General features: G+C 33.3%; 3 protein-coding genes across 3 annotated transcripts in view; all 3 read right to left on the reverse strand.

Moving 5' to 3' along the window:
* The window catches only part of LOC119601458 (1-acyl-sn-glycerol-3-phosphate acyltransferase alpha), a 39,681-nt gene extending 27,674 nt beyond the window's left edge, over nt 1-12,007 (reverse strand). The window contains exons 1-2 of the mRNA XM_037952400.1: nt 11,158-12,007; nt 8,409-8,740 (exon numbers count right to left, since the gene is read on the reverse strand). The gene's annotated coding sequence lies outside the window, so the exon portion shown is untranslated. The remainder of the gene's footprint in view (nt 1-8,408; nt 8,741-11,157) is intronic.
* Nucleotides 12,008-17,452: 5,445 nt separating this feature from the next.
* Nucleotides 17,453-19,750, reverse strand: LOC119601460 (zinc finger protein 2). The gene is made up of 2 exons (XM_037952401.1): nt 19,390-19,750; nt 17,453-19,329 (listed from the first exon to the last, which is right to left on the reverse strand). Exons 1-2 carry the CDS (start codon nt 19,624-19,626, stop codon nt 17,575-17,577), a joined length of 1,992 nt encoding a protein of 663 aa, XP_037808329.1. The 5' UTR covers nt 19,627-19,750; the 3' UTR covers nt 17,453-17,574.
* Nucleotides 19,751-24,365: 4,615 nt separating this feature from the next.
* Nucleotides 24,366-26,685, reverse strand: LOC119601455 (eukaryotic peptide chain release factor subunit 1-like). The gene has a single exon (XM_037952396.1). The coding sequence runs from the start codon at nt 26,627-26,629 to the stop codon at nt 25,313-25,315; it is 1,317 nt and encodes a 438-aa protein (XP_037808324.1). The 5' UTR covers nt 26,630-26,685; the 3' UTR covers nt 24,366-25,312.
* Between the last annotated feature and the right edge of the window lie 460 nt (nt 26,686-27,145).

Here is a 27,145-nt window from a genome sequence, read left to right on the forward strand (position 1 = left end):
TGGATAGTCCTTTTCAATCCGATCAATGATCCTACAATGATCTTTTAAGCGTACCTATGAGTAGAGGTTGAAAAATCGATGGCTGTCCAAGATTTTAGGGATGCTGATGGAGAAATTAGTACCGGCCTATGATATAGACTAAGTTCAATGGCGAGTCTTCAGAGTCTATTCGAAATTGAAAAATTGTATTTCCAAGGGTCTCGGACTCGGTAAAAAAAGTTGATCAAACATCTGGTTGCACTCTTAAATGTTCTCTGTGGATATCTATGCCTGAAAATGATCCGTCTTTAATATCGTCCCATCAAATCGATGAAATAGATAGTTCTTTCCACTCCGATAAAAGATCCTAATCTAAAAATCCGTAACGAAATTTGTTTGTTTTATGAAGTTTTATTAAGAGAGGAGAACATCAGTCCCCAACATGATTGGACAGGGATCCTGATTTTATTTCCAATGGTCTCGGACTCGGTAAAAAACTTCTGCTTGCACTCTTAAATGTTCCCTGCAGATATCTATGTCTGAAGATGATCCGCTTTAATATCGTCCAATGGAATCGATGAAATATATAGTCCTTTCCACTCCGATTAATGATCCTGATGTAAAGATTTTTGTTCTTTTAAGCATACCTGCTGATTAAAGAAGAACAATGAAGTTTTATTAAGTGTGGAGAAGATCAGACCTTAACATGATTGATCAGGAATTCCGACGGAAAACTTAGTACCGATATATGGTAGAGAGTAGTTTCATCGAGAAAATCACCATTTCCAGGGCATATTCAAAGGATTTTTTCTATTAAGATCGCTGATGTGGATATAATCAATCAAACCGATGAGAATGTATCTTCATGTTCTTGTCATCAAATCAGTTTAATATGGCAAGCTTCTAAAACGCGATTTCATTGACAATTCGGAGAATACTTTCCTCAAGAGCACAGACTAATCCAAATTGTTAACAAAAATTCTTTCGAATACCTTAGTCACAAAGAAAACTATTGGTGGTTTTTAAAGACCCTAGATAGACACAATATTTAAAATTCTTCAAGAAGTTGGAGGTTAGTATAATCGTTTTAGATGAAACCTAAAAAACGTTCGGCTTATACGACATCTGCTGATTTCGTAGGTCGAGTTCTTCCGTAGTAAAATCAATCTAGCGAGGGAAAATTAGGATCACTTAAAAGTTGTAACGAGATTATTCCCTTGAAACTGAACGAAATCCTCATTTTCACTTATTTTTTATAAGAAAGTAAAGTAACTGAGGAAAATTTCCGTTGATTTCACAATTTTTAGATAAATGAAAATTGTGTCATTCCGGATTAATTAAAAAATTGTCAAATTAGGGGTCATTTCGCTAAGTCGAATTGAAATTATCTTCAGAAATCCTCAAAATATTATTGAGTTGACAAAGTAAACTAAGATAACTTTTAAAATCTTTAGAATTTTAAAACAATTTAAAATTGTAATACAATTCATGTGTATTTCATTTTTCTTTAAATACTCTACAACTTTGTAACAAAATTTGCCAGTCTAGCCTCCTACATGCATGTTAAGTGTAACATGTTTACATGCCGGTTAACATGACAACAATACACATAACAGTAGTTTATAAATAATGCATTACACAATAAACAAACACAAATTTCTAATACATATTGCGCAGTTTCCTTCTTTACCAAAAAATGACAGCTATAAAAAGTCTCTCTCTTTCTCTTATACAAATAACTTTTCTCTCTCTGTATATATCCTTCACATCCGTCCGTATGCGGTAAAAATTTATAAAAATAAACAAATAAACATAAGAAATTAGGATATGCTTTAATAAAAGAGATTAAATGAGAGATAGAATAGAGAGAGAGTGAAATAAAAAGGGGTTAAAAATAAATAAAAAAGTCCTTTATAATCATAAACACAAATTTTGTAAATCCAAATGAAATGTGTATGTATGGATGGATGTTTTTGTGTCATGTCAAAAAAGTGTTGGAATGTCTTTGATTTATATAAAACAAAAAAAAATTTAAATTATATTGCAACTGTTTATTATGGGGTAATACTAATAATGAACACACATATAATTTTACGTACCCTACTTGATGTTTATAGGACATTGTTGTTAATAAAAACAGCTGGTACATCGAAATGTCATAATAAACGGGAAAAATATTTTCAAAATACAGAACATTTGCTACAGCTGATTGCGTTTTGTTCAACTTTCAATTATATAAAATCCGCTAGATAAGAACTGAAGAACTGAGGATTTGTTAAGAATTTGTAGGGCTAGTTTTTCAAACCTATCCAATATTTGTAGGAAGTTGTGTGCTTGTGTAATGATTAAATATGTCGACTTTGATCGACATAACTATTTCTTCTTTTTATGTTTTAATGATTTTTCATAAAACTTGTACTGACATATTTTAAGACGTCAACTATTGCGAATGATTTTTGTATTTTAAAGCTTAAATTTTTAAATTGTGGGGTTACCTAGGGAATAGGAATAGTTTTACATTTTTCGAATTAGAAAATGGTTTGAGAATTGTTTTTAAACTATACATACCAGCTGTATAGAATAGATAGCTTGACAAAAATATTCAAAGTTTGCTTATTTTATGAATAATTCGGATTTTGAGTTTTCCTAAAGAGTTCTAAAATTTCAAAATCCCCCATATCCATATCTGAGACAACTTTATTGACATCTGAAAGTCGACTTTAAAATAAAGGTTTAAACTCTGTTTTATTTTCAATGGTCGTTGTTCGTTGAACTCCGAGTCGTTCCGGTGTGTAGAACAGATTATCGTGGAAACGAACCCGTTGCAAATGAGGAACCAAATCTACCACGTGGCACTAGAGTGGTATTGGCAAAACTAAAATCGGAATGGTGTACTCATTAAAACTCGTACTGGACGAGAATAAACGACACTGTTCAAGATCTCTATCCTGCGTGTGGCACAGGACCATACAATGTTCAACATATTTATAACAGCAGGGCAAATTCAACTCAGCTGGAACCTGAATCCCTTTGAATTAACTGACTTAGCTCTATAGGGTAACCAGAGCGAAGAAGAGTAGGGAGTAATTTAACTAAAAATTCAGCTGTCGCTACTACGTTAGGTCTCAGTAATGTCTACATTCTTCCAGTAGCCAGTTATCTAGGGCTACAAACTTGTCATCAGGACATTAGACGGAAATGCGCTACGTCAGCACTAATACATTGGGAAAGACCAGAGAGGTACATTACTATCGAAAGAGATTCACAAGTCCATCATCTGCACTTTAGATGATGTACAGATTATGGGAACATTACAAAAGCGAGTGGTGATGTGATAAATACGCTATATGTCGAGCAGCAGTTTCGTTGGGTTCAGTCTAAGAATACCATAAATATATAAATAAAAGAGCATATCTTTCGAGATCTCACAGTTCCCTTCAATGTCCAACAAGCTGAGAGGAAATTCTTTGAAACTGTCGCCTAGCTAAACCTAAAGATAAGCAGAATTTCACTAAATTGTGGTCCCCAATTTCAACCGGAAAAGAAGTATAGAGGGTAGCGATTTCATTTCCAACTCCAAAGATTCGCTTATGTTTTAGAGTCCATTTATTAAAAGAGAGATAAAAGGAGCGAGAGGAAGTGTTGTTCGCAAAGTTTACAGATTTTCGTTTACGAATATATCACATCCCTACATACCACTTGACCCAGAACGTTGCCCGCGTGCATTTTAATTTTCGGAGTTATTCTCAAAGTTCCCAACATTCCAGCCCTACAATAGTGAAATTAAGATGTCTTGAACAAAGCCAAACCATTTAAGATGATTGACCCATGACAAAATATCTATCCTGATGTTGAAACCCCTTGGGGAGCGGGGAGTTGAGTATCTGAATATGGTTTTTAACATGCCAATGAGGAACCTCGTAATACACGAAGCCTGGAAAAAGACTAGTCATTTTAATACTAAAAGGACATAAGGTAAGGACGCCACTGAGGGACCATCATTCAGACCAATATCCCTCCTGCCGCAAAGTCTCTTGAGGCTCTTTTCCTTCACCAGATGTTCTGCTACCTAACAGCAGAATATGTGGGGAACTTTAAAACACTGATCCCATGTTCAATTTCATGGTCAAGAGGAACACCTGAGCAAATATCTGTAGAAATCCGTTATTACACTGCTAACACTAAACTGGGGGACTAAATAGGTCTGGAGTTCTACATTGAAGACTTAATCACAACATTAGCTTTCAGATAGAAGTCCGAGCAATAACAGAATTCGTAAACTGGAATAGAATAAATATGACGCCAACAGTGGTCAACATATTTACCAACAGCCAGAAGAAAATTAGGGCGATATCAGATAATAAGATTAATTCTAAGACCGTATTGGATTATAAGAAAACTTTAATCGAAATTTCTCCTAAAGATAAGGAATATATTATATGGGTAAAATAGAGTCGAGAGAATCCCATAATTCCTCTTGGAATCCCATAATTCCTCTTGGAAATGCTGGATAGAACCACAATGATCCTATAGGGTGACCCTAATGAAAGTAGGATGAGAAGTCTCCTCAAAATGAGCAGGTCTGATGTTAGCACGTATTTTAAGTGGACACACAGGATTACGGGCACAGTTATACAAAATTGGACTGCGGATTCAGACGAATGTAGAGCATTTTGCCATTGTCAGGCTTTCGTCGAAATTAGATCCAAAAAATCGGGATGTTATTCCGGATATAACATCCCTCACCAACACTGATTGGAAAATTCTTAGGAATCACTTCCAGGAAACTATATAAGATAACAATCCTTAATCTCTTTAAACTTTTTGAACCTTCGCAGAAAGTGCAAGTGATTTCCTATGCTGATGGTTGTACTATTATGCCGCAGACCTCTACGTTAATCATTGTTGAACCAACAACTAACTCAAATGAAGTTCTTAGGAATAACAAAGCGCATAATTTGGGACAAGGATAAAGACACTTTGTTGGCCACCTACATGATGGACCAAATAGTTGATTTGATTACTGATACTAATTGGGGAAATGACAAAATATTTAGGACTTTCACATACCACGGAACACCAAATGAAGGTTCTGGACAAGGTCTAATGGTCCGCAAAATTATATTCTGCAATTAAGAATATTTCTGATTTAAGACAAAATTGTTGGAATACTGGAAAATCAGTCAAATACTTGATTGGCAATATAAAAGATAATATATGACCTAAAATACTACAAAAGTAAACGAAAATAAAAACTCTCTATTGGACTACAGCCAAACTAACTGTAACGTCTAAATGCCAAAAATCATATCAAAATTTGCAGCAACAATAATAGTTTTACGTCTGTGATTTATGAAGAAATAACACAAACCGTTTGTCTATATGTAACTTCTCCCATAGACTATAGTATTACATATAAAAAAAGAAACCATTTAACGTTAGACAAATCAATATCATTTAACCACTTTTACAAACTTAATTTAAACTTTAAAAAAGTTATAATAAAAGTAATATTATTTATCTAAACTGTCTTTTAAAATCCAGGATATTTCCCTTCTTAAAACGACATTATTTTTCAAGTGAAAAAAAACCCATAACATTATCTCTGCGGGGTGAAATGAGGAAGTATTAAAACCCATAACAACAGATGTGCATGTAACTAATAAGAAAAAAAAAAATAACAAATTAATTATGTTGGGAACACCAACAGACCTTTAAATAATTAATTTAAATTAAGGGAATTTATATAAAATTAAAATATAAATATGCAACCCTTATGGTGTTCATTAATAAAAAAAATAACAAAAACCTGCTGGGTCATAGAGTGATGATGAATGCATGTCAATAAATAAACTTGAAAACAAAATGATGTTTGTTGTCGAAAACATCACAAAGTTTTAAAAAGGTATGGCAAGGACTTTTATTTCAAAGTGACATTTAAACAAAAGATAAAGAGATTCTTATCTTCTTAATTATAATTACCACATGAAGTTAATGAAATAAGTTTTCATGAAGCATGAAATATTTTATTCTTGAAATTAGGACTGGTTGCGAAATTTAATACATTAGGGGCATAACAATTTTTTAAAATGTTAAATTAAACATATTACATTCCTACATCTAGACAATTTTAAAAGCCTTTAATAAGGTTTTTGAAAATTGAATTTGGACAGGCTATTGATATGCAATTGAGAACATATTTATATGATTTTTTTTTTTTTGGGATATTTCAAATAGGAACTCCGTCCAATATTCAAGCTACTATTTCTTTACACTAAGCTGTAGTAAGTAACTATCGGTGGGAGGCTAAAAATGTTTCCTGGATGTAGTAGTTCATTGTCAAGGAGTTGTAGAATATGACCTTATTCTGCAGCTCGTACAATCTACACCATTAGATGGAACGAGCTGGGTGTATTTACTATATCCAATAAATAATTTCGTTTCCCAAGCCATCTGTATAAAGTTATAACAGCTTCAGAGGGATTCAATTTGAGACTATATATAACTAGCGATATTTTCGTTACGATACAACTGAAATACAACTTTATGCAGGGTAGCCGAGATTGCCCTAAATATGGCTATCGTCTGGGCTCTACCAACCAAAAGGTCTGAATGTTAACCCAACGAAGACATTAATACATACGTATAATACTTATAAACATATACTGAACCCCGGTTCTTGGACAGCCTTTAGAACCCGATAGGATTCTAAAATGGAAATACCACATAGAGTATAGGACCATTAAAGCATATCGATGTTGGGCGCTATGTAGAAGAATCATATGCTCGAAATTGGGTCTTGGCGAAACTACAACACACTTCAACACACTGACCTTCTATAAGCTCTTCTTCAATTAATGCTCCGGAAACATTCCTGGAGCTCTCTGCCAAGCGCGTCTTTTAAGTACTTATCTAAGCAAATTCATCAAAGACAGATGCAGGTGACGGCATCAATGTATATTAGACATTATTGGCAGGTTAGACACACAGAACAGACTTACCCGATCGAAAACTGGAACATACATTTCGGGAACTGTTAGACATTGGACTAAAGACTAAAGACTAAGACTAAATTTGACTGCAAGAGAGCCATAAACGAAATCTCTTTTTCCAGGCCACTCGGATATTATTAGTAGTTAATCTACTTGCTGTAAAGGGAAACGTGTTTGAGGAAGTTAAGAATAGAATCTTCTAACGTCTGGGCAACAATCTTCACGAGATGAGAGGGCTTGCATGCAAACTCTGCTCATGGTCTTTTGAGCTTTCGAAGGTGGTCATAGTTTTAAAGGAAGTTATAGCTTAAGGTCGTGAGCGTGTGATAGACAGATTTTGAAGGATTGTGATGTGAACAATGCCCTGAAACCAGGTGAAACTTGCGCCAGTTGACATAGTGTTAAACGGATTAGCAGGAGAGATAGATTTTGAAGAACTCCTGGGTCTTTGGGAAACCTCCCTTGGAGAAACTTTCTCTATTCAGAAGCTTGATATCTTCTGATAGGGAGCATTATATTTTTGTGGAAGGCAATACAACCTCTCGTATTGACTCCCAAAGTGATGTTTTGGAATAAGTTCGTCCACATGACGGAAAAGAAACCAATCTTTCTCGGCAAGTCGTTGTGGAGGAGTCTCCAAACGCTTTCAAATCCTTCGTATAAGTCAATGAACGTTACGCGGAAATCTTTAGCATTCTGGATACGATGAAGTGGAGAGATCCAGTATTGTCCTTAATGCAGAAGCACCTTCTAAATAGTATCTAAGGTCCTGTTTGTTTGCCAGCCCAAAACACTTGCGTGAGGATGATGGACCGTCCACGTCAACTACTCGCCGCCCTGATGTAAGTAAAAAGGAAAATGTTGCTACCGAAACCCTAAGGGTATGGATCCCTTAAGGAGTGGGAGTTATGGAGCGGAACGGTTCTAGATGTCAGGCCAGAATGGGATTTGTGACAGCTTGTTGAGGGTAGGCTTCCGAACGAGATCGTTATGTATAGCGAAGATCGGATGCCGTATCGCCTACACAAGATTGATTCTACAGGGCACAACTATACAAAAAGAGACGTGCGGATTTAGACGAATGTTGAGCATACGAAGAGGACAGTGAAACTCTGAAATAGTAATCATTGCCAGGTTTTCGTCGAAATTGATCTAAATGTCATCGGAGCCATGTTATTGCAGATGTAAAATTACTTACGAAAACTCAATGAACAATTCAAAGGTAACGATAAGTAGTTTATCGGTAACGATAGTTTAGCGTCGAGAACACGATGTTTTTTAAATTAAAACCTGAAGATAATAAAATAACATTTTGGCTTCTTAAGTTGTTGCACAATTTCAAAATTTAAAAAAAAAATTCTTTCAAATAACTGCATTAAATTAAAAAATACCAATACAAACCATATAAATAAATAAAAAAGGACATTTTACACTCACCTGGTGTTTTGGATTTTAATTAAAATTTTAATATCCTTTGGAAAAATAAATAAAACCAAAAGAATTTTTTATTGCTGCTAGTTTTTTGTTTTGTTGTCTTTAATAAAAATTTATGTAAATTTTCTAAATTTACATACGTAGTATGTATGTAGAGTATGTTTGAACGTGTACATATGTAAATGTAACACTGTTTATTTTATTGTGTTTTTATTTTAATATTTTCTTTATAAGTAAAGTGAGTATGTAATGCAAAGTGTAAGTTTTTTTTTGGTTTCTATATTAGTTGTTATTGTTGTGGTTTTTTGTGTTGTTAATAATGTTTGCTTTTGTTGCTGTTGTTGTAGCTGTTATTCTGGAGTTACATGTACATTAGGGTCGTCCCAAAATCGAAAGTTAACATTTAGTTTCTTCTAAGATACCATTTCTCAAATTGTTTGTCCTGACATCAATATATGGTGAACTGAATCCAAGATCAATAAGTATGAATTCTATTTTCGGCTGTACCTTTTCAACATATTGTGTTAAAAAACAGTTAATACCCATCTAGTCTAGTCTATACTCTAGTCTAGTCCATAGTCTATTCTATATTCTAGTCTATAGTCTAATATATAGTCTAGTCTATAGTCTAGTCTATAGTCTAATCTATAGTCTAGTCTATAGTCTAATCTATAGTCTAATCTATAGTCTATAGTCTAATCTATAGTCTATAGTCTAATCTATGGTCTAGTCTATAGTCTAGTCTATAGTCTAGTCTATAATCTAGTCTATAGTCTAGTCTATAGTCTAGTCTATAGTTCAGTCTATAGTCCAGTCTATAGTCTAGTCTATAGTCCAGTCTATAGTCTAGTCTATAGTCTAGTCTATAGTCTAGTCCATAGTCTAGTCTAGTAGTCTAGTCATAGTCTAGTCTATAGTCTAGTCTATAGTCTAGTCCATAGTCTAGTCTATAGTCTAGTCCATAGTCTAGTCTATAGTCTAGTCTATAGTCTAGTCTATAGTCTAGTCTATAGTCTAGTCTAGTCTATAGTCTAGTCTATAGTCTAGTCTATAGTCTAGTCTATAGTCTAGTCTATAGTCTCTAGTCTATAGTCTAGTCTATAGTCTAGTCTATAGTCTAGTCTATAGTCTAGTCTATAGTCTAGTCTATAGTCTAGTCTATAGTCTAGATAGTCTAGTCTATAGTCTAGTCTATAGTCTAGTCTATAGTCTAGTCTATAGTCTAGTCTATAGTCTAGTCTATAGTCTAGTCTATAGTCTAGTCTATAGTCTAGTCTATAGTCTAGTCTATAGTCTAGTCTATAGTCTAGTCTATAGTCTAGTCTATAGTCTAGTCTATAGTCTAGTCTATAGTCTAGTCTATAGTCTAGTCTATAGTCTAGTCTATAGTCTAGTCTATAGTCTAGTCTATAGTCTAGTCTATAGTCTAGTCTATAGTCTAGTCTATAGTCTAGTCTATAGTCTAGTCTATAGTCTAGTCTATAGTCTAGTCTATAGTCTAGTCTATAGTCTAGTCTATAGTCTAGTCTATAGTCTAGTCTATAGTCTAGTCTATAGTCTAGTCTATAGTCTAGTCTATAGTCTAGTCTATAGTCTAGTCTATAGTCTAGTCTATAGTCTAGTCTATAGTCTAGTCTATAGTCTAGTCTAGTCTAGTCTAGTCTATAGTCTAGTCTATAGTCTAGTCTATAGTCTAGTCTATAGTCTAGTCTATAGTCTATAGTCTAGTCTATAGTCTAGTCTATAGTCTAGTCTATAGTCTAGTCTATAGTCTAGTCTATAGTCTGGTCTATAGTCTAGTCTATAGTCTAGTCTATAGTCTAGTTTATAGTCTAGTCTATAGTCTAGTCTATAGTCTAGTCTATAGTCTAGTCTATAGTCTAGTCTAGTCTATAGTCTAGTCTATAGTCTGGTCTATAGTCTAGTCTATAGTCTAGTCTATAGTCTAGTCTATAGTCTAGTCTATAGTCTAGTCTATAGTCTAGTCTATAGTCTAGTCTATAGTCTAGTCTATAGTCTAGTCTATAGTCTAGTCTATAGTCTAGTCTATAGTCTAGTCTATAGTCTAGTCTATAGTCTAGTCTATAGTCTAGTCTATAGTCTAGTCTATAGTCTAGTCTATAGTCTAGTCTATAGTCTAGTCTATAGTCTAGTCTATAGTCTAGTCTATAGTCTAGTCTATAGTCTAGTCTATAGTCTAGTCTATAGTCTAGTCTATAGTCTAGTCTATAGTCTAGTCTATAGTCTAGTCTATAGTCTAGTCTATAGTCTAGTCTATAGTCTAGTCTAGTCTAGTCTAGTCTATAGTCTAGTCTATAGTCTAGTCTATAGTCTAGTCTATTGTCTAGTCTATAGTCTAGTCTATAGTCTAGTCTATAGTCTAGTCTATAGTCTAGTCTATAGTCTAGTCTATAGTCTAGTCTATAGTCTAGTCTATAGTCTAGTCTATAGTCTAGTCTATAGTCTAGTCTATAGTCTAGTCTCTATTTTAGTCTATAGTCTAGTCTATAGTCTAGTCTATATTTAAGTTTAGTCTATTTTCTAATCTAGTCTACAGTCTAGCTCCTCCCAAAGACCTTTCAAATGATAAAAACAAGGACCTTCTTACACTTTGGTCCAGCTCACGTAATAATGACCCCGGATAAAAATTGTGAGAAATGTTATCTTCGGATGAACCGAGCGTTCATTTTCAGAAGGAACATAAGTACCTTATTTATTCTCTATACAAACGGGGCTACCCTAATTTACATACATAATTTTTCTCTGCTTCATTTAATGGCAAAATTTGTTGTTGTATTTTTTGTTATTATTTTTCATAGAAAATAGTAATCAATGATTTCGTGCGATTTTCTTGTTTTTTTTTAGTTTTTTATTAAAAATAAATAAAAAATATTTTAGTTTTAAGTTAATTTTTATTTTTTTGCTTTTAGCTGTAATAAAATCGTATGTTAAGTCTCCTCTTTAATAAGACTCTGTATAATATATAAAATCACTTTTCTCACCGAAAATTTTTTTCAATAGAAATTCTTTTGTATTTCTATTACACTTTATTAAACATTTTCTTTTTTTCTTCTTCTTTTCGTTGGAAATTATTAACAAAATGTGTTTTCTTTTAATTAACTTTTAACATGACACAAAGTAGAAAAATTTAAATCAAAATTTTTAAGAATTTCTTTATGATATACAACAATTTTCTTAATTATTCTACTTATTTCCATTATTTCGTACTATTTTTTGTAATTTTCTGTTATATTTCACTTTTAGTTATTTAACGCGTATTTATGTTAAAAAAAAGATTATGTGTGTGGGTATGTACGCCTTTTGTTCTTTTTGTTTTACTCTGAAAGGGCGCAGGGGAAAAAGGTCATCATCACACAGCCTGTGACCATCTCCACATATAAAAAATTTTACAAAAAAATTATAATAATAATAAAAAATTGTGCTTTAGAAAAAACGCAGTCAAGTCAATTGACGTTATATAGACAGACATTTGAATATAGATGTTATTTGGTTTTACAGATAATAAAATAGACAGACGACGATGACAACAACACCACCACCGACCAATAAGCGAGTGGTGTTGGACCAAATGTCAGTAAGAAACTGAATTAAATTCAATTAAACTCACAATCCAGAGAGCATGTCTTGTCTATTGATGATATTAAGCTTACAACAAACTACAACAAAATATCAACAACACCAACAATATACGACAAAAAAAAACCTCCACAATTACTACTTATACGCCATATTATACGGTGTATTATAGTTTCAATAATAAAAATAACAAACAATTTGATTCCTTTTACATGTGCTCTCGCTCTTGCTCTCACTCCTCCATCACTTTTACATGTTTGTAATGTAACATTTATAACTGTATATTAAGTTTTACGTATAGTGTGTAACATTTTTGAAGAGAGTGGCATGTTTATAAATAAACAAAACAAACAAAAAGCACAGGAGGTGGAGAGAGAAAGAATAGGAGAATGATATAAGTGTGATATATTCGGTTAAAACGAACTAAAAATCACTTTCTATTATATCATATTGTAAAGATATGTTTACAATTTTTATTGAAGTATACATAAACAATATGTATATTAAAAGAAAGTTAGTCGAAAGTCCTTTCAATTGATCTATTTAATGTTTTGCATTAAAAATTTGTCGAATTTTGTGCCAAGAAAGCGTCATAGGCGGGAAGTTTTGTTTTACTTCTTTAATTTGAAAAAAGTCTCCATGACTAAGCTCATAATGATTGCGTTCCATCGTTTTCAATGTGCGAGAGATGATTTGTGTGGTGATATACCGAAGCGAAAATGATCACATGTAAAGATCGGTCAATGAACCCAATTTAATTTAAAGGCACATATTCATTAATAATCTGTATTTGGTGACATCAAAAGAGTCCTATATATTATGAGCTGCTGAAATCCGGCCAGACCATCACTGGGAACCTGTACCGAAGGTAGCTGATTTGTTTGAAGCGAGAATTGTCGAGAATTTTTTGTTCAATAATTGATCCGTAATCAATCTTAAACTATTCCGATTCATTTGGCTGCTTACTGTTCAATAAAAAGAATTATGATTTTACTGATTTCTACCTCACTTGGCGGATCTTTATACAATTCATTCTAAAAGAAAACAATGAATACAAATTCAAATTTTTTTAATCTCGACTCCTCAAATCGAGCTTATTACTACAAATAATGCATTGTATTGCACCGAATCCGATCTCTGTTGTCAAGTTTGGTCTTGGTCTCTTTACATACTCTAAATATGACGAGTCCAAGGAACTGCTGATGATGCATAGAGCCGTCTAGAAATGAGGTGCTGGAACTGACGGCGTTTTTAATTTCATTATTACAAGTAAACTGTTGTCTGTAACAGAACAAACACTCCAATATTTAAAAACAGTGATAGATAAGCAATTATTATTACCCAAACTTAGAATTAGTTTCACATTAAATTTTAACAAATCTAAGCAGGATTCCATTAGGGATCCTAGAAAACAAACTATTGACAAATTTCGTCAATAGGATTCAGTCAGGATTTCACAGATGGATACAAATATTCTGCGACCACTTCATATGGAAGTCATAATGAACGTAAATGGATTACAGGATCAGAGGTCGAAGGTTAGACCTTTGATTTCTGAGTTGCACATACAATAGTGCTTTTTAGTAGAGACGAGTATATTGGATCCTAAAGTAATGCATTTGGTTTCGAACAAAACTATTGTCCAATTCACAATCGATGTCGTATCGTTGTAACGTTGTATGTAATAAAATTTTTCAAATAACATTTTTTGATACAACCGTACAACACCTATTGTGAATTTGACATATTTATAGAACTAAAATATAGAAACAGATATTATATTGTAGTTTGGTTAGTCTTAACATTAACCCTCATACTGCGCCATCATTTAATCGTTGGTATCCCAATCAATTGCCTAATATAACCTTAATTTAATGAATTTGCAAAAAGTAATACCAAATCATCTCTCACGCAGAGTATTTCTTAAATTGAACAAACCCGTAACATTTAGTTCTTTAAAGAGAAGAACTAGGGGTAAAGTGAAAAATGTGATAATCATGATAAAATTGCATGCATTTAAAACATTTATTTAGTCATGTTCTTTTGTAGTTACATTTATAGAGAAAATGTGCGTGAATGTCAAAAAGAAACATCATTGTTTTAATTTTAGCCAGTTACATTATACTGCAATTAACCCTAGAAGGAAATTTACATTCACAGTAAACAAATATGTATGTAATTTTAATGTAAAATATCATGAAAAATTTTTTTAATTGCAATTACTGAGTGAATCTTCAACAATTATATTTTGCTTTGGGTTTCACAGAATATATGACACTTTATACAATGATAGCAGTAGCTATAGAAACTATACAATAATTAAACTAGATTCGAACTAGAACTGTACTAGAATAGATATTGAAATAAACAAGACCTGAAGTAGAACAGATCTATAAATAAACTAGATCTAAACTAAAACTGAATTAGAACTGAACTGGAATTGTATTAGAACCGATCTAGAAATAAACTAGACCTGAATTAGAAGAGATCTAGATAAAAACTAGAACTGAAGTGGAACTGAATTAGAACTTAACTAGAACTGAGCTTGAATTGAACTGGAACTTAACTAGAACTGTACTAGAAATTAACTAGAACTCAACTAGAAATGAACTAGAACTGAATTAGTAAACTAGAACTGAACTAGAACTGAACTAGAACTGAACTAGAACTGAACTAGAACTGAACTAGAACTGAACTAGAACTGAACTAGAACTGAACTAGAACTGAACTAGAACTGAACTAGAACTGAACTAGAACTGAACTAGAACTGAACTAGAACTGATCAAGAACTGAACTAGAACTGAATTAGAACTGAACTAGAACTGAATTAGAACTAAACTAGAACTGAACTAGAACTGAACTAGAACTGAACTAGAACTGAACTAGAACTGAACTAGAACTGAACTAGAACTGAACTAGAACTGAACTAGAACTGAACTAGAACTGAACTAGAACTGAACTAGAACTGAACTAGAACTGAACTAGAACTGAACTAGAACTGAACTAGAACTGAACTAGAACTGAACTAGAACTGAACTAGAACTGAACTAGAACTGAACTAGAACTGAACTAGAACTGAACTAGAACTGAACTAGAACTGAACTAGAACTGAACTAGAACTGAACTAGAACTGAACTAGAACTGAACTAGAACTGAACTAGAACTGAACTAGAACTGAACTCGAACTGAACTACTGAACTGAAATGAACTAGAACTGAACTAGAACTGAACTAGAACTGAACTAGAACTGAACTAGAACTGAACTAGAACTGAACTATAACTGAACTAGAACTGAACTAGAACTGAACTAGAACTGAACTAGAACTGAACTAGAACTGAACTAGAACTGAACTAGAACTGAACTAGAACTGAACTAGAACTGAACTAGAACTGAACTAGAACTGAACTAGAACTGAACTAGAACTGAACTAGAACTGAACTAGAACTGAACTAGAACTGAACTAGAACTGAACTTGAACTGAACTAGAACTGAACTAGAACTGAACTAGAACTGAACAAGAACTAAACTAGAACAGAACTAGAATTGAACTAGAACTGAACTAGAACTAAAATAGAACTGAATTAGAACTAGAACTGAACTAAACTAGAACTGAACTGGAACAGAACTGGAGCCTAACTTAATCAGAACTGTATTAGAACTGAATTAGATTAGAACTTAAACTGAACTGTACTAGAACAGACCTAGAAATAAACTAGACCTGAACTAGATTTAACCTAGAGCTGAATTAGAACCAAACTGGAACTTAACTAGAACAGTACTATAAATAAACTAAAACTGAATTAGAACTGAACTGGAATTGTACTAGAACCGATCTAGAAATAAACTAGACCTGAATTAGAAGAGATCTAGATAAAAACTAGAACTGAAGTGGAACTGAATTAGAACTGAACTAGAACTGAGCTTGAATTGAACTGGAACTTAACTAGAACTGTACTAGAAATTAACTAGAACTCAACTAGAAATGAACTAGAACTGAATTAGAACTAAACTAGAACTGAACTAGAACTGAACTAGAACTGAACTAGAACTGAACTAGAACTGAACTAGAACTGAACTAGAACTGAACTAGAACTGAACTAGAACTGAACTAGAACTGAACTAGAACTGAACTAGAACTGAACTAGACTAGAACTGAACTAGAACTGAACTAGAACTGAACTAGAACTGAACTAGAACTGAACTAAACTGAACTAGAACTGAACTAGAACTGAACTAGAACTGAACTAGAACTGAACTAGAACTGAACTAGAACTGAACTAGAACTGAACTAGAACTGAACTAGAACTGAACTAGAACTGAACTAGAACTGAACTAGAACTGAACTGGAACTGAATTTGAACTGAATCAGAACAATATCAGAACTGAATTAGATCTGAACTTAAACTGAACTGTACTAGAACAGATCTAGAAATAAACTAGACCTGAACTAGAATTAAACTAGAACTGAATTAGAACCGAACTAGAACTTAACTAGAACAGTACTAGAAATGAACTCGAACTGAATTAGAACTGGACCTGAACTATAACACATCTAGAAATAATCTGGACATGAACTAGAACTTAATTATAACTAAATTAGAACTGAATTATATTTTAATTTGAACTGAACTAGAACTGAACTAGAACTAAACTGGAAATGAAGTAGAACTAATCTAGAACTGAACTATGACTGATCTAGAACGGTTCAAGTACTGAACAACAATCGAGTTCGAAAAGTTCTAGAAATGAACTAGAACCGATCTAACTGAACTAGAACTAAACTTAAACTGAACTTGAATTAAAACTGAATTAAATTTGAACTTGAACTGAATCAGAACTGAACTAGAACTGAACTCGAACTGAACTCGAACTGATTTAGAACTGAACTCTAACTGATTTAGGACTGAACTAGAACTTAACTAGAACTGAATTAGAACTGAACTAGAACTGAACTAGAACTGAACTCGAACTGAACTAGAACTGAACTATAACTGAACTGGAAATGAACTAGAACTGAACTAGAACTGAACTAGAACTGAACTAGAACTGAACTAGAATTAAACTAGAACAGAACTAGAATTGAACTAGAACTGAACTAGAACTAAAATAGAACTGAATTAGAACTAGAACTGAACTAAACTAGAACTGAACTGGAACTGAACTGGAACTGAATTAGAACTGAACTAGAACTATTCTAGAACTGAACTATGACTGATCTAGAACTGAACTACAACCAAGCTCGAACTGAACGGAAATTAGAACTAAACTAGAACTGAAACAGAATTTAACTAGAACTGAGCTATAACTAAACAATAACTAAATGCAATGATTAACATTGTTCTGAAACTTTTTTCTCAGCATAAACTGAGTTTCTAAATGGGTATTAAAAGGGCACTAGGTCTAAGCCGTTTCGAAGTAACTATAATGAGCCGATTTGTTTTAAAGAATATTTTGTTTAATATCAGTAAATGTTTCAAAAATTTATTAAAACTAAATGAATACAAAGTAAAATAATTAAGCCGATAATAAGTTAAATTCCAAAACATATTTCAAAACAAAATAACCAAAAACCTAAATACCATTACGATCTTCAGGTCGTGTCTCACTGTAAAAGCCCAAATTCATGGTTGGTACCATATTGCTGTAGAACGACATATCAGCCGCCGAGGGACGTTGTGAAGCTAGCGCGGCTACCGGCGGTAGTGGAGGAGGTTGAGGTTGCTGCAATGATTGTGCTACCGAATGATGATGAATTTGTGTTAGCTCCATCGGAGTATGAACTACTCCGGCAGCATTGAGTACCGCTTGATGAGCAGATAATGCAGCATTTTGCTGCAATTCATGCATTTTCAAATGCATTTCCAATTCTTCACGTTTATGGAATGTTATGCGACATATTTCACAAGGATACTGGGGACCATGTTGTTCCAGTTCATGGCGTGCCAACTTCTCACGACGACTAAAGCCAACACCGCACTGTTTGCAGGTGAAGAGCGAATCTAAATGTAAAGCCTGATGCCGATGAAGATCACGTTCTCGTGTAAAGGACTTGCTGCAAATGTTACATGTGTGTATGCGACCATGATGAGATGATTTAGGTTTATTATAGTGAAGTGGTTGTTTTGTCTTAGGAAACTGATTATCGGGAAATAGAGTATGCTGTAATTCCTCTGGTTTTGTTGGCTGTAAATCTGCATTTGCATAAGGGTTAATGGGCACTACCATATTCTCCATATTTTCTAGCGACTGGGGTAGCACCGACAGATTTGGTTGACCCGGTTGTTTGGCTTGATTTAAAAGAAATTCTGACTCTTTACGATAATGAGCCTGTTCATGCATTTGCAATTTATCTTTGCGCGCAAAAGTAGCCGTACAGCGGGAACATTTAAAGTTTCGAACATCCGAATGAGAACGTCCATGCCTTAAAAGTTCTGTACCAGTAGTAAAGGAGCGCGGACACTGTTTGCAAACATATGGTTTAATACTATTGTGTATACGCATGTGTTTGGTAAGATTCGTATTGCGTGAAAAACTTTTAGCGCAAATCGGACAAGCGAAGGGCCTCACCCCAGTGTGCACTATTGAGTGCTTCTTAAGATCCGATCTTCGGCAAAAACCTTTATTGCATAAGGCGCAAACGTAGGGTCTTTCGGGATCGTGAATTTCCTTAATGTGGCCAATCAAGGCTTGTCGTGTGGTGCACCGCATGGGACAGAAATTACACAGGAAAGGTGCAGTAGGATCATGACGAGATTCATGATCTGTACAATCATTTTGTGTGGTAAAGGACATATCGCAGTACTGACAAGAGTAGGTGTTCTTAATGGAAAATTCTAAATTCATATGCTCCAAAGGCATATTAACTGGTGGCATTTCCTTGGAAATATTTAAATCATTGCTTGACATTACATCTCCGGCAGTGGGATTAACAAAGGGAGAACTCTTTTTGTTTACATTCTTTACAGCTTTTGTATTAACATTTGTGGTTGAATTGTTCTCATTTACTTTTACCGGTAAGACAATATCCTCAGGTTCTGAATCGGATTCCATGGAAAAGTCATCCTCTGAACTTTCAAAATCTTGTTCTGGATTTACTTCTTCTATCTCACAGTCTTCATCGGGTACAAAAACACCGGGATTACCATTTAAGCCCGGTCTTCTATCTTCATTGTCAGATAAGAAAGCATTTGTTTGCAAAAGCTTTAAACGTTTCTGCAACAGTTCCTCACATTGTTGCACTAAACTGCGAAAGCTACTAAATGCTTGTACCATATCCCAGCAACGATGACAGATAATATGAGGCAGATTTAAGCAAGTTTTATCATACTGGAAAACAAAAATTCCCATTAACTAAAGAAACTAATAAACTAATCCTTAAAGACTTACCTTAATGTTAAACAATTCGTACAGCAACTCCTCTACCGCCTTAACCTTTTCGCCATTTTCATCTACTCCGGGTTCTTCATAAATATCCACACTTTTTTCCGACTCCGCCTCATCTTCTGACTGTAAACAAAGACGACACAATTGTTGTTTTGTCACCTTGTTAGATAATTGTTGGGCAGATTGTTCATCTAATTCTGGTGGTGGTTTTGTTGACTCCACACTATCTAAATCGACCATATTTTTATGATTGCGTACTAATTTTATAATTTATTTAAATAATCTTGTATTTTTTTCTTTTATATTTTGTAAAAATTCTATGAAATGTGCCATATTTTTTCACACACAGTTGTTAAAATGTGTTTCAAATTCTTGTTAGTTTAACAGAGCTGTATTTTAAAGGTATTCTAATGGCGTTGCCAATTTGAACGAGGGTTTGTTATGAAATGATGATATAAAATTATTTTATTTATTTTAAAAGAAGAAAAATACTGAAATTCGAATGGTAGTGGAATTGGAAACAGCAAATATGATAGCAAGAGTCAACAAATTGCATGTTTTCGGTTGGAGCGTCTTGTCCAGCTCTCCCTATCACCCACAGACAGAAATAATAAAATACTTTCTTATTATAATTTCAGAAAAGAACGACCACAGTTGAAATATTACAAAAACAACAAAATGCTTATTGTTTTTGTAAATGTTTACTTTTCGCAGCTTTTGGTCATAGGATATTCTGGGTTAGGTTATGTTCTCCATCGCTTGAATCCAGAAAATCGCTTTTAGGAGAGTACCTAAATAGAGAAAACACGGAAAGGGAAATAATGGATGATCGATTATGTACTACCTATATCTGGTTCATCTAGAATGTTTCCATCTGGAATAACATTGTCGCAAAACTCATACATGTTTCGTCATCTCATTTAATTTAATAGAAACTTGACTTTTACTACAAATTAGGATATAAATATTTGATATCCGGTATAGACGGCTTTCCAGTAAACGTAGCTTAAACTATTTTTTGGTAAAAATTTAATTCTTTACAAAAAAAAAAAACACATTTTTTAGTAATTGGTTCTTTTCAAAAATAGGATTTTACTGGATACTTAAGAGCATAACTTGACTTACTCCCGTATTCAATAGGAGTTTGTCTCATAAGGAGTTAAAAACATAAAATTTTAACCCCCTTATTCATAAACACAATTTTAGTTTATAAACGATTTATAAATCAAATTTCGTATGGAAATTTAGTTTTATAAACCTTTTATAAAATAAAATGTTGTTTATGAATAAGGGAGTAAATATATAAATTCCGAAATATTATAGAAAAAGTTGAACATCAAGAGGTATTTACGATTGCATTATAATTTGCCCTTAGTAATATTCCATATACAGCCTTCGACATCACTCTTTACTTGTCATCTATAGAACATTTTGTAGCGGATGTGGCGGCTAGGAATTTACTAAGACTCTATGAGTTTTCGTCAGTTAAACTATCGCGATACAATTACGCAAATATTCTGTACGAAGTAGTTCTACTTGATCATGGTAACTACCCTTGTGGGATTACATATGTATCATAAAATTATGACTCTAGACTTCGAGGATTTTAATGAAATTTTCAACTAGGGAAGATTAACTTGTATCCGATAGATTTTTTATGTGTGTGCAGTTACAACCAACGAGTGCAAGATGGATATCGGCACGGGTGTCGGTCTATATCGCTGACGCCGATATAAGTAGGTCCTTTTTACTCCCTGACATATGTAGTGTCTTCCAGAGATCCTAAAGATCTTTCGCGCCTAGTTTTAGATTGTACAAAATGCTCTTAGGGACATTACTAAGCACTGCAATGGTTATGAGGTTGCTGGCGAACTAGATAATTAGGTTTGAACCTTTTCGTGGATGATAGGAATATAATAGTGAAAGCATCTACATATGTATATGTTACTATTATATGTTGATAGCTAGCTAGATAGATAGATAGATAGATAGATAGATAGATAGATAGATAGATAGATAGATAGATATAGATAGATAGATAGATAGATAGATAGATAGATAGATAGATAGATAGATAGATAGATAGATAGATAGATAGATAGATAGATAGATAGATAGATAGATAGATAGATAGATAAATAGATAGATAGATAGATAGATAGATAGATAGATAGATAGATAGATAGATAGATAGATAGATAGATAGATATAAAAGCTTCAAACATTCACAAATTCGTTGTTTATGAAGCAAATGGCACAAAATTTAGCATAAGTCAGTTTTTTGACCTCCGAAATAAAATTCTGAATTATCTCGGACATAGAACCACAATTGGCACTACCCCCCACATAAGGTCCCCTTTTGAAAATTACTATAATTCTGATTAGTGGCTTAAACATACGAATATAGTGACGAAATTTGCTAAACATGGGTTTTTGCAACCAATATCTCTCCACCAAACTATATGTGGATCGGTCCATAATTGACCCTACCCCCCATATAAGGTCCCCTTCAGAAAATGACATTAACGGTCATTATTGGCGTAAAAATAAGAGTATAGCGATGAAATTTGACACAAGTAAGTTTTATATGAGCCAAAATCTCTCTACCAAATTTTATGTGGATCGGTTCATAATTGGCCCTACCCCCCATATAAGGTTCCCTTCAGAAAATGACTTTAACGCTCATTATTGGCGTAAAAATACGAGTATAGCGATGAAATTTGACATAAGTAAGTTTCATACGAGTAAAAATCTCTCCACTAAATTTCATGTGGATCAGTCCATAATTGCCCCTACCCCCCATATAAGGTCGCCTCCATAAAATTACTTTAACGCTCATTACTGGCTTAAAAATACGAATATAGCGATGAAATTTCACAGAAGTAAGTTTTATATGAGCCAAAATCTCCCTACCAAATTTTATGTGGATCGGTCCATAATTGGCCCTACCCCCCATAAAAGATCCCCTTCAGAAAATGACTTTAACGCTCATTATTGGCGTAAAAAGACGAGTATAGCGATGAAATTTGACATGAGTAAGTTTCATACGAGTAAAAATCTCTCCACAAAATTTCATGTGGAACGGTCCATAATTGCCCCTACTCCCCATATAAGGTCCCCTCCATAAAATTACTTTAACGCTCATTACTGGTTTAAAAATACGAATATAGCGATGAAATTTTACAGAAGTAAGTTTTATATGAGCCAAAATCTCTTTACCAAATTTTATGTGGATCGGTCCATAATTGGCCCTACCCCCCATATAAGGTCCTCTTTGGAAAATGACTATAATTCTGATTACTGGCTTAAACATACGAATATAGCGATGAAATTTGACATAGTTTCATGCAAGCCAATATCTCTCCACCAAACTGTATGTGTATCGGTCCGTAATTGATCCTACCCCCCATATAAGGTCCCCTCCATAAAATTACTTTAACGCTCATTACTGGCATAAAAATACGAGTATAGCGATGAAATTTCACAGAAGTAAGTTTTATATGACTTCTCTCTACCAAATTTTATGTGGATCGGTCCATAATTGCCCCTATCCGCCCATATAAGGTCCCCTTCTGAAAATGTCTTTAACGCTCATTATTGGCGTAAAAATACAAGTATAGCGAAGAAATTTGACAGAAATAAGTATCTTAGGAGCCAAAACCTTTATGTGGATCGGGCCTTAAATGACCCTATCCCGCATATAACGCTCATTACTGGCCTAAAAAGCGAGTAAGGCGATGAAATTCGATATAGTTTTGTATGAGCTAACATCTCTCTACAAAATTTTGTGGGGATCGGTCCATAATTGACTCTACCTTTCATTTAAGGTCCCCATCAGAAAATAACTCAAACGCTCATTACTGGCGTAAATGAAATTCGATGCAATTCGACATAAACTAATTGTTAGCTAAAATCTCTCTTAACCTTAACCCCGTATAAGGTCCCTTTAAGAAAATGACTTTAATGCTCATTACTGGCTAAAAAATACAAGTAGATCTATGAAATTTGAAATAAATAAACTGAAATCTTCCTACCGACTTTTGTGAGAATTGGTCCATATGTGTATATATAACCCTACTCCCTATATAAATTAACATATTTAATTCGAAAGAGCACTGTCAATAGTTAAACCCCCATTAATGGACCTCTTTCAAATATTACAATGATGTTCTCATTAATATCGATACATAATAATAAAATATTCAAAATATCAAAGTTTATTTATATGACAGTGATTTGATGGTGGGTATATAAGATTCGGCATAGCCGAATATAACACTCTTACTTGTTCATCTTGTTTTTGTTTTATCGCGGATAAATCATTAAGAATACCACGAAGAATCTAATAAAGAAAGTACTTGTGTACTTTGTACTACAACATACTACAGAAAAGTAGTGCAAAAGATGAATGACTCATTGATTATATTTAATTATATTTCTAACATGTAAAAAAAAACATTTACCAGTATGTACCGGTACAATAAGAATGAATAGTAATAGCCAATCTATTTATATTATATACAATGCAATTGTTTTATAAATATAATTATAACATCAACATTTACTAAGAAATAACCTAAAAAAAAGTTAATAAAAATTTCCTTTTGTAAGAATAAAAGAAAATTTGGATAAAAACAATTAGGGGTTTTCCAGACAAATTCTTGATTTTATTTTGGAGAAAATTTGTTTATTACAATTGTTGGTTATTTTTTAAAGTTTTAGATGATGTTTTCTTTAATTAGCTACTATAAAATACAAATTTTTACTGATCAGTTATGTTGGAAATATATGAGAAATAAAATAAATTTTTCAGCACATGTTTGTTTTTGTTTAGTTGTATATTATTTAATATTTCTTTTATTATTTAGTTATATCAATTTGTGTATAAAAAGGCCATATATAGTTTTCCATAATAAAAACAATTATACTTTTTTCAAAAAAAAAAAAAATTTTTTTTTACAACCAATCTTTGAGTTTGACCATAACAAGTAAAGTTTGACTAAATTTTGTTTTCTTTTCTTTTTATCAACAAGTTTTAAGGGTATAAAAGGCCACTTAAATTAAAAAAAAAAAATTAGACAAATTTTCAAAATGATCAATTAAGATGATGTTTTCGTTTTTCTTTTCTTGTTTGTTGGTTTTTTTGTATTAACAATATTTAAAAATGTTTGCTGTATAATAAGTGACTGGTGGATGATTTTTTCATTATTTTGGAAATATGGAAGAATCCGTTGTAAAGATGATAAATTGTTAAAAAGGATTTATAGTGATAACCAGACGGGTATTCAAATTTAGTCCCTCTGAAACCTCTAGTCATCTTTATAAGCTAATAACCTTAAAAGATTCCAGGGCCAAGAAGTGGGGCATGTTAAAAGTTTAGCGGATTTTTTGTTTGAATTTTATTTTAAAATGTAATCAGGAGAATTTTAAGTTTTAGGGTTTTATAAAGAGATAATTATCTAGATTTTGTACTTGTAATAGTTTTAAGCTAAGATTCCAAATATTTGTAACAATTAGAATTAACAAATACAAAACACTTTTTATATAAAATTTTAATGTTTTTACAACTAACGACAGTAAATTTTTTTTTAAATTTGTGTAATTTTTTTAAACTTGGTCCATTTAAAGATTTTTACAATTTAATTTTACAAAATCACACAAATTTTGTTTTAAAAAACCCAATTTCCAACATTTTAAATTGTAAATTTGCTTTGTACATAAACAAAAAAATCTCTATTTACCTTGAACCACTGGCCCCAAAACCCTGGAATTGTTTTAAAGTCATAATATAGACAATTTTGGAATTTGTCCCTTAATCTCTTAATCCTTTTTCTTGTTTTTTTTTTTTTTAATCCAAAATTTATCACCTTTACGTTTTTCTTGTATGTATAGTTGTTGTATTAGTTTATATGTGTAAAAAAATTGTCTAATAATCATCTAAATCAAATTCTTCATTATCCAATTCATCGAGCTGCATACTTTGGAAGTCGACCTTGTAACGCAAGATGCCACCAATACCACCGAAACCGCGCACAAATTGACTGCCCTCTTGGGACTTGTCGGTAATGATTTCTAGAGTAGCGCCAAACATTTTATAGTTATTGGCCAACCATTCGAGCAAGGGCTGCGATTCAATCAATTCCATTTCAACGCCCGTCTCCTTGTCGGTGAAGTGTGATTTGTCTTTTTCCTGTTCGGGCGTTAAATGCAAAATAGTAGGCGTCGCGGCATTGGCATGATTCTTCAATACATAACGTTGTATATCCAAATTTTCCCAACAGATGAGAATATCCACCGAACCCAATTCCAAGGCGCGCAATGTATCATCAACACCAAAACAATATTTGCCGGTATCTTGGGAAATCTCATCGAAATAGCGTCCAATCAATTTCTTTTCCTGTATAAACTTAACATTCTGCAAAGATTCCGCCGATAATTCGATGGCCTGGTTGAAACCGTTTTCACCGCCATACGACACATCAATGAGTTTAATAATCTTCGATTGCAAGCGAGGATCAAACATGTCGGACTGGCTCAGTTCAGTTTTGAAATCGGCACTACCGGCCAAAATGAGACCAGCAACATTGGGTTTGTCGTTTGTTATGAACAATTGCGTTGCCACTTCGGCTACTTTACGCACGTAATTGTGACGTTTTTCCATACGCAAACGTGCGAAACGCAAAGCGGACTGACCACCACGACCATGCTTTTTCGGCAGATCGACGGTAAATTTGTGCAACACTTCGCGTGTGTTGCCCTGTAGGGTACCAAACAAAGCACCATTACCGTCCATCACAATGAAGCCAAAACGATTGTCGTCAGCTAAAAGTGCCGTAAGTGCTTCGGTGTGGAACTTATTGTCGCACAAATACAATGACGTATTGATCGGTTTGAACGGCTCGAAATCGATATTAACTTTCTTTTCCTTACCCTCCTCGGTGACAATCGTACCGCAATAGATGACCAGACCATTTGGTGGCACTTTAGTGTACAATTTCAGACGCTGCTGTACCGAGGTGATCGCACCCAAAACTGACAGTCGATTGACACGCGACTTGATGTTTGAGGCTGTGCCAAATTCATCGGCCAACATTTTGCTTACACGAGATATTTGATCCTTGGGTGGAATGATTAATGAAATCATAGAGGTGCCATTGCCGCGTGCGATCTCCAGACTCTTGATGAGCTTCTTGATTTTCCAAATTTCGACATTACGATCAGCTGACGTTTCTTCTCCAGACATGGTTAAGCTGTTGCTTTTGTCCACTTGTCGTTTATAAAATAAAAAGAAATTTTATCAGTGTTGCCAATTGTTAAATTAAAAAAACTCATAACGATCGTAGTGATGCCAGAAGATATTTTTCCATTGATTCCCAATTTAGTGATGAAAATATCCAGGAATAGTGTGTAATGGATGAGAAATTAAAACTTTTTTGTGATTGATAAAGAATTGTAGTTTTAGTTACAGATTACGTAGAAAAATCTAAAAATAGCAAAATATATAAAGATGTTTTTAACGATTTGTGTTTACTGTGATACATTTTATAGAAAATATTTTTAAAGTTACAAATTTTTACTAATGAATGTTTCTATGACTATGATTAATAAATAGGTTGTATGCATAGACTCGCATACAACCTATTTATTAATCATATCATATTAATCATGTCTGGGTTGTGGGAATAAATAAATATATATTGGGAAAACTTACAGAGTGATGTCTATATATACAAAATATATTCCAGTATAATTTTATCCC

Source organism: Lucilia sericata, unplaced genomic scaffold (assembly GCF_015586225.1).
Source record: "Lucilia sericata isolate MDLA Ls3-8-SP2 unplaced genomic scaffold, ASM1558622v1 Contig000166F_arrow, whole genome shotgun sequence".
Classification (NCBI taxonomy): domain Eukaryota; kingdom Metazoa; phylum Arthropoda; class Insecta; order Diptera; family Calliphoridae; genus Lucilia; species Lucilia sericata.